At 38.3% G+C, this 21,044-nt stretch overlaps 1 protein-coding gene across 3 annotated transcripts in view; it reads left to right on the plus strand.

The window, feature by feature from the left end:
- The first annotated feature begins 13,012 nt into the window (after nt 1-13,012).
- The window catches only part of epb41l4b (erythrocyte membrane protein band 4.1 like 4B), a 55,660-nt gene continuing 47,628 nt past the window's right edge, over nt 13,013-21,044 (plus strand). For 2 of the 3 annotated variants that reach the window (XM_022679669.2, XM_022679678.2), the window contains exon 1: nt 13,014-13,747. In XM_022679669.2, the coding sequence (XP_022535390.2) occupies nt 13,505-13,747 (243 nt within the window). In that variant the 5' untranslated portion in view covers nt 13,014-13,504. Of the gene's footprint in view, nt 13,748-21,044 lie in introns of all 3 variants that reach the window. The other variant, XM_022679674.2, reaches the window with a different exon arrangement.

Raw genomic sequence — 21,044 nt, forward strand, 5'->3', positions numbered from 1 at the left:
GATGCATGTTGTGTTGCCTCATTTGTGAAAGATCCCATGTGTAGTCTGTATTTCTACACATATTTCTATGTATCTTGTAAATGCCCACCAAGGTCATTGATTGGAACGGGAGTGATTAAACACAGCCCCATTTGGGTTTCTATATTGCACATGAGAGATTGCATAAGTTTTCATGTTTGATAATATAAATTACTACAAATTCTATTTGTTATTGTAATAGAAATTATTTTTAAAAAGTAAGTAAATCTGCAACTTTAAAAATATAATGAATAACAGTCATAAAATTGACACTTTCCTAAGCTTAATACTTAAAATTAGTATTGTTCTGAATATGAATCAAATTTCATTTGTTAGTTGTCTAGTTTTTACATGTATTTTTACTCATGCAGAATTTGGGTTGATTCCTGTTACTGATCTAAAAATTATAAAGTGGAGCAGCGAGTCAACAGGCAGCTTCTCCAAGTGTCCTGTAGGGGTCTTTAAAGCCCTCAACTTTTTAAGAATGTGAATAACCTCTTTTACTGCAGTGAAAAAGGATTTTGTAGCACCTAAACCTGTAGCCTGTATATGGGACAAGGCATTTTAAGAGGTTTTAGGGCAGGTTTAAAGACACTTTGTGCCAAGTGTGGTTAGAATCAAACTAGTCATGTTAAGTCCTTTTACATGCCAAGATGCATGACAACTGTGATTAAAAATCAGGGTTATTCCACCAAATATTGATTTCTAATTTATGAACATGAATTTCTTTGCATTATTTGAGGTCTGAAAGATCTGCATCTTTTTTAGGGCCCGAGCACCGAAGGCGCAGGCAAAGCCTGCACCGGAGGTGCAAAGCCCTATTGTTTTTGGTCCGTTTATTATTAGGGCCCGAGCACCGAAGGCGCAGGCGAAGCCTGCACCGGAGGTGCAAAGCCCTATTGTTTTTGGTCCGTTTATTAGGGCCCGAGCACCGAAGGCGCAGGCGAAGCCTGCACCGGAGGTGCAAAGCCCTATTGTTTTTGGTCCGTTTATTATTATTATTATTATTATTTTTATTTTTAAACTTCGCGCCCATTTTTGAGGCCTTTCTGATACTCGAAAACTCTTGCATTTTGGCACAGACATCAAAGCCGGTGAAAAATTTGAAATTTCACATTTCCTGGGCTTGGGCGTTGATCAGGAGCTCTATAGCGCCCCCAAACGTTGCTAGTGGCCGGGATAAAGTTTGTCCAATGTGCACCAACTTTGGTACACTCATTGACCTCATTATACCGATCAAGAATCACTTGGATTTATTTGACTCGGCCTAACAGGAAGTCGGCCATTTTGGCAGGAAGTCGCAAAATAAAAAGTTTCCTGTGGTGTTTTGGGTGGGTTACGATGTTCGAAAACTCATAAAATTTCACAGGCATATTGGGCATAGGCTGTACTTTGATGTAAAATTGGAATTTTTCATATTCATAATTTATCAGCTCTCTAGCGCCACCTATTTTATATGACATTTATAGAAAGCTCTTAGCCTCTTCTAAATAAGCAGACCCAATAATGCCTTTAAATGATTTCGAGAAATGTAATCGTTTTTCTAATGTGGAGCTAAATGACTCTACAGCGCCCCCTATTTGGTTTAGGCTAATAAATTAGCGGTAGCTGTCACAAATTTTCCCCAATGTTCAAGATTTTTGGTAGAAAAATAGATATTACGATGCCACACATAATACCCATTGGCATGTATTAGCTCCGCCCAACAGGAAGTCGGCCATTTTGAAAAATGTTAAATTTTTACACATTTTTCACGAACTCATTCGAACTCCTCCTAGAGTCTTTGTCAGATTACAACTAAATTGTCTGTGGATAGTCTCCAGACATACGTGGTGCTAAATTGCGAAGGAATAGTCGATAGCTGAAACGATGACGTAATGGCGGGCAATTGATTTAATGGAGACACAACACTAAACCAAATAGAAACATTAGCATGGTCAGAATACAGCTGCTTGGAAATTCATGAAACTTGGCAAAAACATAAAAGACATCATTACACACATTTTCAGTGTCGATAGGATTGACTCCGCCCAAAAGGAAGTCGGCCATTTTGAAAAACGTGCATTTTACACACATTTTTTGCATACTTTGTCGAACTCCTCCTAGGGAATTTGGTGAATACTCTTGATATTTGTCAGCAATAAACTACTACCATCCGTGATGATAAATTGCGAAGGAATAGTCGATATCTTAAACGAGGAAGAAATGGCGGACAGTTGAATTGCTGGAGATACCCCATTAAAATAGGAAGTAAATACATTCTGGTGTTGGTAGGTGTTTGAGGAGGTTAAACAGGTTGAACACTCACGAAACTTTACAGGCCTGCTTGATTTAAGCGGTCCTTTGATTAAAAATTGAAATTTCATATATACATATTTCATTGGCTCTATAGCGCCACCTAGGTTTCAATGCATATTTGACATTACAGAAATGCTCAAAAACTCTTGAAAATTGTCAGATTCCATAAGATCTAAAAACACTTTACAAATATTATGATAATTTTTTCATGTGTAGCTAGCGGACTCTATAGCGCCCCCTAATTTATTCGTTTAATAAATTAGCTGTGGATGTGTCACAATTTGTCTAATCTTCTCAAATTTTGGTAGGAGCGTAGATACTATGACTCTGCACATATTTGCAATTGGTTTGTATTAGCTCCGCCCAACAGGAAGTCGGCCATATTGGATCATGTAATATTTTTACACTTTTTTTCACAAACTCATTTAAACTGCTCCTAAAGTCTTTGTCAGATTACCTCTAAATTAGCTGAGAATGAACATCAGACACAGTTGATGAAAATTGCCAAAGGAATAGTTGATCGCTAAAACGGTGACGTAATGGCGAGCAATTGATTGAATAGAGACGCAACACTAAACCAAAGTGAAACCATGACACAGTCAGAACACAGATGATTAAAAATTCATGAAACTTGGCAAAAACACAAGAGACATCATTAGACACGTTTTCAGTATTGGTAGGACTGACTCCGCCCAACAGGAAGTCGGCCATTTTGAAATATCTGAATTTTGCATACATTTTTTGCGTATGTTGTCAAACTACTCCTAGAAATTTTGTTGAATTCTCTTGGTATTTGGTAAATATAAACATTGAACATATCTGATGATAAATTGTGAAGAAATAGTCGATATCTTAAACGAGGAGGGAATGGCGGACGGTTGAATGTTTGAGATGCCACATCAAAACTGGAGGTTGACACATAGGTAATGCTAGGAGTTTTGAGGACGTTATAAGAGAGAAAAGCTCACAAACTTTGACCGGCCTGCTTATCTGAGGCTGTTGTTTGATCTAGAATTAGAATTTCAAATACATGTATTTTAACAGCTCTATAGCGCCACTTGTATTTTAAATGGGTATTTCACATTTTTGGCAGGATAGAAAACTCTTGAAAATTACCACACTTAATAAGACCTCAAAATTACTTTCACCGGTTTCTCGGTTTGGACCGGTACGATTTGCGCTGTTGTGCGAGGGCCCTACGTCCCCCTGTGACAGGGGGACAACTCGTTATTATTATTATTATTATTATTATTCTGCCTCTTTGCGTCCATTTTTGAGGCATTTCCGATACTCGAAAACTCACGCATTTTGGTACAGGCCTCAAGCTCGGCGAAAATTTTAAAATTCCATAGAGGCTGGACTTAGGCGAGGTTCAGGAGCTCTATAGCGCCCCCAAACGTAGGCAGTGGCTGGGATGAAGTTTGTCCAACGTGCACCAACTTTGGTACACTCATTGACCTCCTCATAAAGAACAAGGATCAATTTGATTTATTTGACTCCGCCCAACAGGAAGTCGGCCATTTTGACAGGAAGTTGCAAAATAAAAAGTTTCCCGCTGGGTTTCGGAGGGGTTAAGATGTTTGAAAACTCCTAAAATTTTACAGAGCTATTTAGCTTAGGCCAAACTTTGACCTTCAGTTGGAATTTCGTAAATTCGTGTTTCATCAGCTCTCTAGCGCCACCTATTTTATATCACATTTATAAAAAGCTCTCAGCCTCTTGATAATTGGCAGATTCAATAAGTCTTTGAAATGATTTAGAAATATTTTGTCGTTTTTCTCATGTGTAGCTAGATGACTCTACAGCGCCCCCTATTTTATTTAGGCCATTAAATTAGCTGTAGCTGTCTCAAAATTTCTCCAATATTCTCGATTTTTGGCAACAACATAGAGAGTATCATCCCGCACATATTACCCATTGGCTGGTATTAGCTCCGCCCAACAGGAAGTCGGCCATTTTGAAATTTGTGGAATTTTTACACATTTTTCACGAACTCATTCAAACTCCTCCTAGAGTCTTTGTCAGATTATCTCTAAATTGGGCGTGGGTAGGCTCCAGACATACGTGGTGATAAATTGCGAAGGAATAGTCGATAGCTGAAACGATGACGTAATGGCAGGCAATTAATTTAATGGAGAAGCAACACTAAACAAAAGTGAAACCATGACACGGTCATAACACAGATGATTGAAAATTCATGAAACTTGGCAAAAACACAAGAGACATCATAAGACACGTTTTTAGTATTGGTAAGACTGACTCCGCCCAACAGGAAGTCGGCCATTTTGAAAAAAGTGTGTTTTACACACATTTTTTGCATACTTTGTCGAACTCCTCCTAGGGAATTTGTTGAATACTCTTGATATTTGTCAGTAATAAACTACTAATACACCTGATGATAAATTGCGAAGGAATAGTCGATATCTTAAACGAGGACGAAATGGCGGACAGTTGAATTGCTTGAGATGCCCCGTTAAAACAGGAAGTGAATACATTCTGGTGTTAGTAGGTGTTTGAGGAGGTTAAAAAGGTTAAAAACTCTCAAAAATTTACAGGCCTGCTTGATTTAAGCAGTACTTTGATCTGAAATTAAAATTTCATATATACGTATTTCATTGGCTCTATAGCGCCACCTAGGTTTCAATGCATATTTGACATTACGGGAATGCTCAAAACCTCTTGAAAATTGACAGATTGCATAAGACCTAAAAACACTTTACAAATATTTTGACAATTTTTTCATGTATAGCTAGCGGACTCTACAGCGCCCCCTAATTGGTTCGTTTAATAAATTAGCTGTGGATGTGTCAAAATTTGTCTAATCTTCTCAAATTTTGGTAGGATCGTAGATAGTATGACCCTGCACATATTTGCAATTGGCTTGTATTAGCTCCGCCCCACAGGAAGTCGGCCATATTGGAATTTGTAATATTTTTACACATTTTTCACAAACTCGTTTAAACTGCTCCTAAAGTCTTTGTCAGATTACCTCTTATTTCGCTGTAAATGAACAACAGACATATTTGATGATAACTGCCAAAGGATTAGTTGATCGGTAAAACAGTGACCCAATGGCGAGCAATTGATTCACTAGAGACGCAACACTAAACCAATGTGAAACCATGACACGGTCAGAAAACAGATTATTGAAAATTCATGAAACTTGGCAAAAACACAAAAGACATCATTACACACATTTTCAGCATTGGTAGGACTGACTCCGCCCAACAGGAAGTCGGCCATTTTGAAATATCTGCATTTTACATACATTTTTTTGCGTATGTTGTCAAACTACTCCTAGCAAATTTTGTTGAATTCTCTTGATATTTGGTAAAAATAAACATTGAACATATCTGATGATAAATTGTGAAGGAATAGTCGATATCTCAAACGAGGACTAAATGGCAGATGGTTGAATTTGTGAGATGCCACATCAAAACAGGAGGTGAAAACCTAGGTAATGCTAGGTGTTTTGAGGAGGTTATAACGAAGAAAAACTCACAAAATTTGACCGGCCTGCTTATCTAAGGCTGTTGTTTGATGTAGAATTAGAATTTCAAATACATGTATTTTAACAGCGCTATAGCGCCACCTGTATTTTAAATGGATATTTCACATGTTTAACAGGATAGAAAACTCATGAAACTTGGCACACTCAATAAGACCTTAAAATTACTTTTACCGGTTTCTCGGTTTGGCCCGGTACGATTTGCGCTGTTGTGCGAGGGCCCTACGTCCCCCTGTGACAGGGGGACAACTCGTTATTATTATTATTAGGGCCCGAGCACCGAAGGCGCAGGCGAAGCCTGCACCGGAGGTGCAAAGCCCTATTGTTTTTGGTCCGTTTATTATTATTATTATTATTATTATTCTGCCTCTTTGTGTCCATTTTTGAGGCATTTCCGATACTCGAAAACTCACGCATTTTGGCACAGACCTCAAGCTCGGCGAAAATTTTAAAGTTCCATAGAGGCTGGACTTTGGCGTTGTTCAGGAGCTCTATAGCGCCCCCAAACGTCGGCAGTGGCCGGGATGAAGTTTGTCCAACGTGCACCAACTTTGGTACGCTCATTGACCTCCTCATAAACAACAAGAATCGCTAGGTTTTATTTGACTCCGCCCAACAGGAAGTCGGCCATTTTGACAGGAAGTTGCAAAATAAAAAGTTTCCCTATGGGTTTCGGAGGGGTTAGGATGTTTGAAAACTCCTAAAATTTTACAGAGCTATTTGGCTTAGGCCAAACTTTGACCGTAAGTTGGAATTTCATAAATTCGTCTTTCATCAGCTCTCTAGCGCCACCTATTTTATATCATATTTATGAAAAGCTCTCAGCCTCTTGATAATTGGCAGATTCAATAAGTCTTTGAAATGATTTAGGAATATTTTGTCGTTTTTCTCATGTGTAGCTAGAGGACTCTACAGCGCCCCCTATTTTGTTTAGGCCATTAAATTAGCTGTAGCTGTCTCAAAATTTCTCCAATATTCTCGTTTTTTGGCAACAACATAGAAACTATCATCCCGCACATATTACCCATCGGCTTGTACTAGCTCTGCCCAACAGGAAGTCGGCCATTTTGAAATTTGTGGAATTTTTACACATTTTTCACGAACTCATTCAAACTCCTCCTAGAGTCTTTGTCATATTACCTCTAAATTTGGTGTGGATAGGCTCCAGACATACATGGTGATAAATTGCGAAGGAATAGTTGATAGCTGAAACGATGACGTAATGGCGGACAATTAATTTAATGGAGACGCAACACTAGACCAAAGTGAAACCATGACACGGTCATAAAACAGATGATTGAAAAATCATGAAACTTGGTAAAAACACAAGAGACATCATAAGACACGTTTTTAGTATTGGAATGATTGACTCCGCCCAACAGGAAGTCGGCCATTTTGAAATATGTGCATTTTACACACATTTTTTGCATACTTTGTCGAACTCCTCCTAGGGAATTTGTTGAATACTCTTGATATTTGTCAGCAAAAAACTACTACCATCCTTGATGATAAATTGCGAAGGAATAGTCGATATCTTAAACGAGGACGAAATGGCGGACAGTTGAACTGCTTGAGATGCCCCATTAAAAAAGGAAGTGAATACATTCTGGTGTTAGTAGGTGTTTGAGGAGGTTAAAAAGGTTGAAAACTCTCGAAAATTTACAGGCCTGCTTGAATTAAGCAGTACTATCATCTGAAATTAAAATTTCTTGTATACGTATTTCATTGGCTCTATAGCGCCACCTAGGTTTCAATGTATGTTTGACATTACGGGAATGCTCAAAACCTCTTGAAAATTGACAGATTGCATAAGACCTAAAAACACTTTACAAATATTTTGACAATTTTTTCATGTATAGCTAGCAGACTCTACAGCGCCCCCTAATTCGTTTGTTTAATAAATTAGCTGTGGATGTGTCAAAATTTGTCTAATCTTCTCAAATTTTGGTAGGATCGTAGATAGTATGACCCTGCACATATTTGCAATTGGCTTGAATTAGCTCCGCCCAACAGGAAGTCGGCAATATTGGAATTTGTAATATTTTTACAAATTTTTCACAAACTAATTTAAACTGCTCCTAAAGTCTTTGTCAGATTACCTCTTATTTCGCTGTAAATGAACAACAGACATATTTGATGATAATTGCCAAAGGATTAGTTGATCGGTAAAACGGTGACCCAATGGCGAGCAATTGAGTCACTAGAGACGCAACACTAAACCAAAGTGAAACCATGAAATGGTCAGAAAACAGATTATTGAAAATTCATGAAACTTGGCAAAAACACAAAAGACATCATTACACACATTTTCAGCATTGGTAGGACTGACTCCGCCCAACAGGAAGTCGGCCATTTTGAAATATCTGCATTTTACACACATTTTTTGTGTACATTGTCAAACTACTCCTAGCAAATTTGATGAATTCTCTTGGTATTTGGTAAAAATAAACATTGAACATATCTGATGATAAATTGTGAAGGAATAGTCGATATCTCAAACGAGGACGAAATGGCAGACGGTTGAATTTTTGAGATCCCACATCAAAACAGGAGGTGCAAACCTAGGTAATGCCAGGTGTTTTGAGGAGGTTATAACGGAGAAAAACTCACAAAATTTGACCAGCCTGCTTATCTAAGGCTGTTGTTTGATGTAGAATTAGAATTTCAAATACATGTATTTTAACAGCGCCATAGCGCCACCTGTATTTTAAATGGATATTTCACATGTTTAACAGGATAGAAAACTCTTGAAAATTGGCACACTCAATAAGACCTCAAAATTACTTTTACCGGTTTCTCGGTTTGAACCGGTACGATTTGCGCTGTTGTGCGAGGGCCCTACGTCCCCCTGTGACAGGGGGACAACTCGTTATTATTATTATTATTATTATTATTATTATTCTGCCTCTTTGCGTCCATTTTTGAGGCATTTCCGATACTCGAAAACTCACGCATTTTGGCACAGACCTCAAGCTCGGCGAAAATTTTAAAGTTCCATAGAGGCTGGACTTTGGCGTTGTTCAGGAGCTCTATAGCGCCCCCAAACGTCGGCAGTGGCCGGGAAGAAGTTTGTCCAACGTGCACCAACTTTGGTACGCTCATTGACCTACTCATAAACAACAAGAATCACTAGGTTTTATTTGACTCCGCCCAACAGGAAGTCGGCCATTTTGACAGGAAGTTGCAAAATAAAAAGTTTCCCGCTGGGTTTCGGAGGGGTTAGGATGTTTGAAAACTCCTAAAATTTTACAGAGCTATTTGGCCTTGGCCATACTTTGACCGTAAGTTGGAATTTCATAAATTTGTCTTTCATCAGCTCTCTAGCGCCACCTATTTTATATGATATTTATGAAAAGCTCTCAGCCTCTTGATAATTGGCAGATTCAATAAGTCTTTGAAATGATTTAGGAATATTTTGTCGTTTTTCTCATGTGTAGCTGGAGGACTCTACAGCGCCCCCTATTTTGTTTAGGCCATTAAATTAGCTGTAGCTGTCTCAAAATTTCTCCAATATTCTCGATTTTTGGCAACAACATAGAGAGTATCATCCCGCACATATACCCATTGGCTGGTATTAGCTCCGCCCAACAGGAAGTCGGCCATTTTGAAATTTGTGGAATTTTTACACATTTTTCACGAACTCATTCAAACTCCTCCTAGAGTCTTTGTCAGATTATCTCTAAATTGGGCGTGGGTAGGCTCCAGACATACGTGGTGATAAATTGCGAAGGAATAGTCGATAGGTGAAACAATGACGTAATGGCAGGCAAATAATTTAATGGAGAAGCAACACTAAACAAAAGTGAAACCATGACACGGTCATAAAACAGATGATTGAAAATTCATGAAACTTGGCAAAAACACAAGAGACATCATAAGACACATTTTTAGTATTGGAATGATTGACTCCGCCCAACAGGAAGTCGGCCATTTTGAAATATGTGCATTTTACACACATTTTTTGCATACTTTGTCGAACTCCTCCTAGGGAATTTGTTGAATACTCTTGATATTTGTCAGCAAAAAACTACTACCATCCGTGATGATAAATTGCGAAGGAATAGTCGATATCTTAAACGAGGACGAAATGGCGGACAGTTGAATTGCTTGAGATGCCCCGTTAAAACAGGAAGTGAATACATTCTGGTGTTAGTAGGTGTTTGAGGAGGTTAAAAAGGTTGAAAACTCTCGAAAATTTACAGGCCTGCTTGATTTAAGCAGTAGTTTGATCTGAAGTTAAAATTTCATATATACGTATTTCATTGGCTCTATAGCGCCACCTAGGTTTCAATGCATATTTGACATTACGGGAATGCTCAAAACCTCTTGAAAATTGACAGATTGCATAAGACCTAAAAACACTTTACAAATATTTTGACAATTTTTTCATGTATAGCTAGCGGACTCTACAGCGCCCCCTAATTTGTTCATTTAATTAATTAGCTGTGGATGTGTCAAACTTTGTCTAATCTTCTCAAATTTTGGTAGGAGTGTAGATAGTATGACCCTGCACATATTTGCAATTGGCTTGTATTAGCTCCGCCCAACAGGAAGTCGGCCATATTGGAATTTGTAATATTTTTACACATTTTTCACAAACTCATTTAAACTGCTCCTAAAGTCTTTGTCAGATTACCTCTTATTTCGCTGTAAATGAACAACAGACATATTTGATGATAACTGCCAAAGCATTAGTTGATCGGTAAAACGGTGACCCAATGGCGAGCAATTGATTCACTAGAGACGCAACACTAAACCAAAGTGAAACCATGACATGGTCAGAAAACAGATTTTTGAAAATTCATGAAACTTGGCAAAAACACAAAAGACATCATTACACACATTTTCAGCATTGGTAGGACTGACTCCGCCCAACAGGAAGTCGGCCATTTTGAAATATCTGCATTTTACACACATTTTTTGTGTACATTGTCAAACTACTCCTAGCAAATTTGTTGAATTCTCTTGGTATTTGGTAAAAATAAACATTGAACATATCTGATGATAAATTGTGAAGGAATAGTCGATATCTCAAACGAGGACGAAATGGCAGATGGTTGAATTTGTGAGATGCCACATCAAAACAGGAGGTCAAAACCTAGGTAATGCCAGGTGTTTTGAGGAGGTTATAACGGAGAAAAACTCACAAAATTTGATCGGCCTGCTTATCTATGGCTGTTCTTTGATGTAGAATTAGAATTTCAAATACATGTATTTTAACAGTGCCATAGCGCCACCTGTATTTTAAATGGATATTTCACATGTATAACAGGATAGAAAACTCTTGAAAATTGGCACACTCAATAAGACCTCAAAATTACTTTTACCGGTTTCTCGGTTTGGCCCGGTACGATTTGCGCTGTTGTGCGAGGGCCCTACGTCCCCCTGTGACAGGGGGACAACTCGTTTTTTTTTGTTATTTCAGCCATTTTTCCTTTTCTGAAAATAAATGCTCTAAATGACAATATATATCATATAAAATCATATTCTACATACTGATTCTACTGATGAACTGCTGCTATGCCAAAGTATGTGACTGCTAAAGCCCAGAGTCCAAATACCACTTTAAACTATTTTTATTTTTTATATGGTCATTGTAGGAGTTAAACTGAAATAAAATAGGAGTCTCTGCACAAAACAGAACTGTACTTTTACTGCTGAAACATTACACTTACTGTATGAAGTAGGTATCTAGTGGAAAAATACTCTTTACCTCTTCCTTAAGGCTGTGCTGTAAACTGAGAGGAAGGCAATCTGAGATGCTTGGTCTGGGATAAAGGAGTGGTACTACCAAATGATTAGGCAATTCTGGCTCCTCCTTTAGTGCTCTCTGTGCAGACTCTGGTTACAAATTTGACAACAGAGAAGATACGTTTGTCTTAATTTCTTTAAATGGAAGGTTATGAAAACACATTTCCCTGTACAGTGCAACGAAAGAACAGTGCACATGTGTCTTTACAACAAGAGGGGGATGTTAAAACCTTCATAATACAAAATACATATAATAATAAAATAATATTTATTTCAATTGTCGTTATTTTTGAAACCAAAACTAAGAAAGAAATAGCAATGAAGCCAATGATTAGACAGAGCTAGACAATACCACGTGCCAAACGTCTTGGGAGATGAACTTGCATCGTATCTCATGACTTCTGCCACGCACTATAGAAGTTAAAAAATGCGGGACTGTCTCTTGATTGTGTACACAAAGTTCTAGCCAGACACCAGTGATCCTGATCATTACTTACCCACTGTGCTGCCCACCATGGGCGGTAATGCCTTCGAATAAGTATTCTCAGTACACACAACAGTGTGAAGGAATTGAAGAATGTTTGATAGCCACTGTCTCCCTTTCATTCTATAATTCACACAGCACCTTGCCATAAGGACGCTGGCTCTCAGGGTTCAACATCGCTCACAAGATAACATCTCACTGCTTATACCATCACTGATAGTAGAAACTTCACACTAGACCTCAAGCAGCTTGGCCTGTGTGCCTTCCCACTCTTCAACCAGAATCTGGTCCATTTATTTTCAAAAGAAAATTAAAATGTACTGATGATCAGATCAGGTCATCTGCTGATGTTGGTCCACTGTGATATATCAAGTCCAAAGTCAGTGCAGTGCAGAGTTTTCCAGAAACATCTTACAGCACCTCATGCTTACCTCTGCTCACAACTTCTATCTAGATGCAGAGTTCATTTTCCAGCAGGACTTACCAGTCATTTTTTATATAATGTGCTAATCTTTTAAAACAGTTATTTTCATTGGCTGTAAGCCATAATCATCAACAATTAAAGAAATAAACGCTTAGAATAGATCACTCTGTGTGTAATACATCTTAATAAATAAATGTTTTTTAAAATGCACTAGTACATCTCACAAGCTACATTGTACCCTCACAACATGCCACTATGAAAGCTTCAGTCATTTATATTGTACTGTAAAATTGATTTTGGTTGATTTTCAGTAGTCAGGTATTTTTAAGAAAAACTACATATTGTACCTTTAAGCCTGTTGGTTTGTGTCCTTGACGAAGCCCTGAGGGTTATAACAGGTGCATCCTGTGGGCTTGAATCACGTACAGAGGCGGTGGTGAGCGCGTAGTGTCCGGCAGGTGGCGCTGTCCAGCGCACTCTGACCCACAGAGAGCGAAAAAAAGTTTGGGTGCTGCTGTGATTCGGCGCATGCGCGGAGGAGCCCGCCTGGCCAGTTCCTCTGGATTACTTTACCTGAAAGGTGCATCAGTTTCGGTCAGGAGGGAAAGCAGGGGGAAATCCGGAGTGGCGAGGCAGCGGGGGGCCCGGCCACCGTCCCACAGCCTGCGCGGAGAACCAGAGCCTCGGCTAGCGGGAGTTCGAGCCCCGTTGGAGGGTTTTAATCCTCTTTAGTGAAAGAAAGATTAGAACAGAAGAGGAGAAGAAGGAAAAAGCTGAGGAAAAGCTCCAGAAGCTGCCGGGGGACTCCAGGCAGGTGTGCGGGCTGTTGTCGTGCTGTTTCTGGACACGAAATCGCTGAGTGACCGGAGCAGCTGCTGGAGGTCGGCGTCTTCCTCGCTGAGCGTGTCGCCGGGGCAGCGCGTTCGAACTCCCGCGTCGCTCCGCGGTCGTGCCCCGCTGGTGGCTTGTGGTTGTGGTGGTGGCTGGCGGTGGTTGTTAAGGAGAATCTGAAGGAGAAAGGATGATGGGATTTCTGCGCAGGACGTTTAGTCTCCGCTCACGGAGGCGCTTTCGGCACTCGGGTGAGCTGGACGGCAGCGGCGGGACACCGCAGCAGCAGCAGGTGGTCCACGGCGCTGGGGGAGCAGGAGCTCTGGTGGCCCCGGGGACCGTGGTGCACATCCCCGCCGCGGGCAACAGCAAGGCGGCCATCACCTGCAGGGTGCAGCTGCTGGACCTGTCGGAGGTCAGCGTGGAGTTGCCGGTAAGAAACAACTCTTGTGGGGGTTAATTGAGGGAGAACTGGGGGTGACTGGGACTGATGTGTAGGATGGAACAGACTGGAACTTTCTCTGTGTGCGTGTTAAAATCACTCTCAATCTTAGCTTCACAGTTTAAGACCTAGATCCACATTTGGGTGATTTGAGAATCTCACTCTCAATTTGAGATTAATAACTACCACAGTTTTGAACTAAAACCACAGTTTGATTGAGATTAATACCACTTTTAGGGTTTGGGTTAAGATTAGACTTTACTTTAAGTTTACGGATTTAGACTAGAACCCTAGTTGGGATGGGATTGAGATTAATGCCACTTTAAGGTTTGGTTTACGGGTTTAGACTAAAACCAAAGTTTGATTGGAATTAATACCACTGTTAGAGTTTGGGTTAGGGTTAGCCTAGAGATCTAAGAGACGTTTATGGATTTAGACTAGAACCCTAGTTGGGATGGGATTTAGTTTAATTCCTCTTTAAGGTTTTGGTTATGGGTTTAGACTAAAACCACAGTGTGATTGAGATTAATACCACTGTTAGAGTTTGGGTTAGGGTTAGCCTATAGATGTAAGAGACGTAACTGAGTTTAATACCTCTTCAAGGTTTAGGTTAGGTTAGGCTTTACTTTAGATTTATGGGTTTAGACTACAACCAAAGTTGGGATGTGATTGAGATTAATAACTACCACTCTTAGGTTTGGCTTAAAATTAGGCTTTACTTTAGGTTCATGAGTTTAGATTAGAACAAAAATTGAGATATATTTGAGTTGAATACCTCTTCAAGGTTTAGGTTGGGTTAGGCTATACTTTAGATTTATGGGTTTTGACTACAACCAAAGTTGGGATGTGATTGAGATTAATACCACTTTTAGGGATTGGGTTAAGGCTAGGCTTTACTTTCGGTTTATATTTTTAGAGTAGAACCAAATTTAAGGTTAGGCTTTTCTTTAAGGTTAGGCTTTATTTATTTTTTGTGGTGTAGACTAGTACCCAAGATGGGTGATTGAGATTAATACATATTCTTAGATTTGGGTTAGATTTGAGTTTGGGTTAAAGTTAGGCTTTACTTTAGGTTTATGGGTTTAGACTAGAACCACATTTGGCATGTGATTGAGATTAATACCACTGTTAGGGTTTGATTGAGGTTAACGTTAGGCTTTACTTTAGGTTTCCAGGTTAAGACTAGATTGGGGTTGTTCTATTCTTGGCTGAAGGTAGTGTTCAAGTTTAGTTTTTGTTTGAGAGAGAGAGGGTTAACCAAAGATTAATATCAGGTTTAGGTGTTGAGTTGTGTAATGGAAATAACATACTGTTAGATTTGGTATAAGCTTAAGACCAATTTCAGAGTGAAAATCTCTTGTTTGGGTTATTTACAGGAGATGGGGGGTACTGGGACAGATGTGTGGAACAGACTGGGACTCACTCTCTCTCTCTCTGTGTATCTGTGTACAGATTAGAAACCGAGAGTGAAAGTGTCCTGGCTTGTTCTGGCTGCCCTGGTTTCAGGTGGTTGCACTACAAAGTTTCAGTTGGTGTCTGATAGATAAGAAAGGGCTTGCTGTGTAGATCTGAGTAAGCATATACACGTTTTATTTGGACAGTCCCCGTCAAAATAATGTAGCTAGTACAACTTGATTTGTTCTCAGAAAAATAGAAATGAGTGTCCTATTATGTTTTAGTTTAAGGTACTGTTGAAAATGAGGGTTAGTTTTGATTTTAGAGAGGATTGTTATTTTGTTCAAGACTAGGACCACGACTGAAGCTAGATTATTATGAATAAATACCTCTGTTGGGTATTCAAATAGTCCACTTAAAATAATGTAATCAAATTAGAAAGCTAGTAAAACATAGTTTTAGAGTTTAATTTTTAATACTAGAACTACAGTTGAGGTGTGATTGAGATCAATTGTGTCAGTTGTGGTATGGTGTTAGTGTATGGTGGTTGAGATTATGGCTAGGCTTAACTTCACATTTACAGATGAAACCTACTCCCACAGTTTGGGTGTGAGTAAGGTTAATACCCTGAGATTGAGTTTAAGAACAGCTGTTGTTTAAATTTAAAGTCAGTTTTAGTTTATATTTCTGTGTTGACTTAACATTAAGGTCAAGGTCAGGTGTTAGGTTGAGATTAAGTTTGATGTGAGTGTTAAGATTAGTTTTGAGTTAATAAATTAAGACCAGAGCTAATGCTGGGTGAGATTAAGGCTAAATCCAAAGTTAGGTTGAGATTGAGGTTGTGCTTAAATGTAGTGATTGAAGTTTATGAGCAGAGCGAGACCAGGGTTAGGGCTAAAAACAAAGTCAGGATTCGGGTTAAGATTTAAAAGTAGGCAATATCAGTTTTACAGGTTAAGATTAGAATGTAGAATATTGGGGCTAGATTCAAATTAATACTAAGGTAATGTTTGGGTTAAGTTTAAGGCCAAAGTCAGAGTGTTGAGTTTATGTTCACTTTTTGATTCAGGGTTAAGGACAGGACCACTGTTAGAACTTATAGTAAGGTTTTGTGTGAAGGTGTTGTTTTAAGATTATGTTTATCTTTATGGGTTACGACTAGAAACACAATTCAGGTGGGATTAAAATTAATGCCAGTGTTAGGATTTCATTGAAGTTCAAACCAATTTAGGATGAGTATTATGTTTAGGCTTAAGTTTTGGTTGAGGTTAAGATTAAAGTCACTTGTTAAATTTAGGCTTGAGATCCAGAGCAGATTGTTGGTAAGAACGAATTTTAAATTTTGGATTGGAGTAAATGGTAGTTCCTGGCTTATTTTAAAGCTAAACTAAGTATAAATAGATATTTAGTTAGTTGTGTGTTAACAGTAAAGTGAGCCTAATGAACCAGTGTTCTGTCCAAATAAGTGTTCTCCTGGGTCTGGGGTATGGATGGATTTCCTGTGTGTGTGTTGGTCCTGCCTGGTTTCTGTCCCAGGCTGACAGATGGTCCTTGTGGTTCCTTCCCAACAATCCCCAGCCCATCACATTTAGTCTCCACAGGGGCTGAGGAAAATCTGTTTTATAAAATTGTGGTGGGGATAGTGCAGATCAAAGATGAGCCTGTTGGGACTTTATAGCAGGAATTATTTACCCGGTAAGGTCAGTGAACATGTAGCTGAACAGGAATTCTGTACCTTTGAACCTCTTCTCTTTACAGTTACACTGCATGTCTGAGAGTCAGACATAAACTGGGGTTGTTTTTTGTACTTTTTTTTCAGCAGTTTTTTAGAGCTGTTTTTTTCTTTTTAAGATGTGGCAGGTACAGTTAATGAGGTACATTTATAAGGCTGATTCTGATTGCTGCTCTTCACAGCAGTATTTTCTGCTGTTTCCTTTTAACACCAAAACTTGCTGTTTGGGTTAAATTAGCACATTTAGTATGCCAGCACGTTTACAGTGTTTTCGATTAGCAAAGATAGATACATTTATGTATTTAATATTTTATTTACATTCATCTGATCTTTAATGATCCAAGCTTGTATTTTTAAATTCTAACATGGAAACCTGGGTCCGGTTGAAAATAACACTGCTAAAATAATAATATACCAATGTACATGTACTATGTATGCCTGTTGCAGTCTACTTCTTTATTTTTAATATGCCCCTAAAGCACAAATAATTCTAAATTATACTGAAATCTTGTGTTTTTTTTCTGCAACAATAGAAGAAGCTGTTCTATATTGAATCATCTACATAGGTCTTTTGGTTTTGTTTTTTGGATTATATATTGTCTAATAATTAATTACTATAAATGCTATTGTTGTTATTTTATGTGCATCCTATTAAAGAGCAATGTTTTATTAATAATTATTTTAGATATTTTGGCATTTGTATTTGGCGATTAGTTTGTAGTTTTTTTTTTGTGTGTGTGTAATAATACCTCCTAGCCTCAAGTAACTAATGAACTGGACCTGTTGCAGTCCAGTCTGTGTGTATGGAAGTGCCATTAATTATTAAGGTTGAGATCAAGGCCAGTATTACAGCAGGTTTAGAGTTAGCAGTGCAGTTTGTGTTATGTGTTAGTGAGTGTGTATACATAACACAACACATGTGAGTGTTATGACCAGGATTATCTTCATGTTTAATTGTTCAAACTAGAACTGCATTTGGGACAGGATTAGGATTAGGATCAGTTCGATTTGAGTTAAATTTATCTTTTGAGTGTCTTAAGCTTTGGGTTAGTCGTTAGTTGCTTTGGGGGTTACAATTATGACCACAGTTTTTTTTTTTTTTTTTTTTGGCAGATCTTAACTGAGTTATGGTACCGTATATGGATGTGACCTCATTATTGCCCATTGTATTTACTAAGAGAGGAGAACCTTTACTGTGAATGAGCATATATGGTGACTTTGTTTTATTTGTTTAATTTATGTTGGATATTTAAACATGCTTGTGATCTCTGGGATTACCTTGAATAAAGACCCCTTGAAGAACCTCTGATTAAAGCAGAATGATCTGAGAATTTTCTGTATTATTTTTGCTAGATTTGGTAGGCACTGACAAAATTGTCCATATTGTATTCTTTTAAGACATCACTAATTGAATCATTAATGAAAACTCTGTTACACTGTTGAAAAGTCAAACCTTTGCCCCTCACCTGAGTGGGTCTTCAGAGTTACTGCTTGAGGAAGGCTCACCCACTTCTTACACAACAGGCAGCTTGACAACAGTCAATTCAACAGTTGTCAGATGTCTCAACAGGCCCTCGTTCCAGAAGGAGGATATGGATTCCCAAAGCATTAGTAGAGAAATTGAATTCCAACTACAGTTTGAGCATTCAGCTTATTAATGCACTGTCAACATGATTCCTCTCAACCGAAAGTGAGTTAGTGGTGAGAATAGTTGTTTGCACTCTTGTATCACCATGTGCAAACACTCGGATCATAAGCCAGTAAACACTGAAGCTGTAGAACATGGGGAATCAGAAGCATAAATAAAATATTTTCATCACACAGTAACTAAATTTTATAAACCCTAAGCTATTGGGTTTAATAACTGAGCCAGTTATTTAATGGTCACCTATTAGAGGAGTGTAAGAAAATATACTTCAATATATTGAAGTACTGCAATATTTTGTTATGCAATAAGATGTTAATTTTCAGGACACAGTATAGATTTTTAATTATTTGTTCAGATTTAAAGAGTGGTGGGAGACAGTGGTTCATTTAACCTTGTTTACACTCCACTCAGCTTTTTTATACTATGACTGTTTCCTTACAATTTGATTTAAAGCTCCACTAGGTAGGATTGAGATTTTGTGCTCGTGGGCTCCCCCTACAGTTGTAGAGTGTAATAAATGTTTCAGGCGGATTAGTTTCTCTTTCTCAGTTTCTGACTTTCACAGACATATTCAGTCTCTTTCAATCTTCTGTCAGAGTGTCTGTATGTTAGTTTTTAAAGAATGAACCAGTAGTCCTTGCAGAACTGTTAGAACTAAATGTCGGAAAGCAGGTCGCAGTTCTCGGTCGCGGCCGCCTAGGAAAACTTACAGAGTCTGGTTTGAGCTCAGAGGAGCTCCGACACAAACACGAGAGCACCGCTATTCCTCCTATTACACCTCAATGCAGCACTGCAGTGAGTTTCAAGCTGTAGTTTTACTTCTTTAAAAATATCAAAAATCAAGAAAATCCTACCTAGTGCTGCTTTAAAGTTGCAGTCTTTAAGTTTTTTGTGAGAGTATGTAACTGCACAGGGCATGCTAAAACAGTACCATAAAAATGTGCATTGTAGTTCAGTCTTTTGAGAGTGAATGAATCTGGTTATTGTACATTTTGGTAGTCAATTAATATGATTATTATTTTTCTGATTAGGCTACGATTATTTCTGCCATGCTGTCCATCTCTGGTTGCTCTGGGTGCAGCTCCTGATCCTAGCTTTCTATGTTGCGTTTAAACAATGATGATAGCTGAACCTGGGAATTAAATGCTGTTCACCTGTTTTTTCTTTAGTAAAGAAATTTGTAACCTGTTGTGTTTTGGCACTTTTTATGTTCCAGGCCAAGTTGAGTGTAAACTATGTAAAATGAGTGAGCACATTAATCTTCTTTCATCGTGTTTCTGTCCCTAGTACTTTGTGTAGTGCTCCAAATGAACAGTTGTTGATTTTATCAACTAATCGTTGCAGCCCTAGTGCTATTTAGCTCGCTAGTTCTCCTTACTTCTAATTTTGTGTTTAGCAATATGAGAATAATCAGATTTGTTGCTGTTGTTATATCCCCATGTTCGCAGTAGCTCTTGTATCAGCACTACTGTCAGCACCATGGTTGCTCAGGTAACCAGTAAAATCTATTATAGCCAGAAAACCTACACCAGACAAACTGTTTTTAGAATGAATGTATGTGGTTTTGCAGGAATGTAGCATAATCACCCTGATGCCATTTATCATATTTAGCCCTTTCTACTCAGGAACACTACTGTTTTCAATTTAAAAGAAAAGAAAATGTAAGGACTACTGCTTTAACTAATCTGAATATATCACTTTGCTTATTGTATGGCAGTATAATGCAATGTATTTATTTAATCAAAACCCCTGTATCCTGTTCCACATTGTATCGGCAAGCTCCTGCAAATACCTTCTCTATCATTTGATATTGTATGTTAAATATGGATACAGATATCAACAGAGCTTTCTTTCTGTACTCTGTATTCATTTCCTCTGTATTTGTGCACATTCTCTGAAAAGCTTATGAATGCAGACAGAACAGATATCTACCACAAAAATGTGTCTTCTAACAGTGGCCTTCTAGCTGTGTCCTTCTAACCAACATAATCAATAACTTTACTAAAAAAAAAAAAAAAACATGTTCCCAACACTTTTTTTATTTATTTATTTTTTTTACTGTAGTTCTGTCTAATGCTAAAAAAAAATCTTAAAAGAGCGGTATAAACTGTAACCTCAGGAAACTGCTTATACCCACAAATGTATAAGTTGTGAGGTGTTATCTTGTGAGCATTATTTGTCTTACATGGAACATGATCACATTGATTTAGTGACTAAGACTGCTGCACAGTACTGTACACACATGCAAATAGAATGAGTTAAATATAACCTTATTCTAATACGCCTGAATAAATTATCCTGTTGTTACAGGGCCTAGATTCACGTATACACAAGTGACTGCACCACATATAAATAGAAAGTATTTGCAGTTTCTGCCTGCTGTTGTGATATGTGCTTTTGTTTGATTTGTGCAGTTTTGTTTAGGTCTCATTTGAAGAAATGGTGGGCTTTGTATTGCAGTGTGGTAGATGAATGTCATAGATTAGTTTGGTTTCTTTGACTGGGGGCAAAAC

This window comes from Astyanax mexicanus, chromosome 1 (genome assembly GCF_023375975.1).
Source record: "Astyanax mexicanus isolate ESR-SI-001 chromosome 1, AstMex3_surface, whole genome shotgun sequence".
Taxonomy (NCBI): Eukaryota; Metazoa; Chordata; class Actinopteri; order Characiformes; family Acestrorhamphidae; genus Astyanax; species Astyanax mexicanus.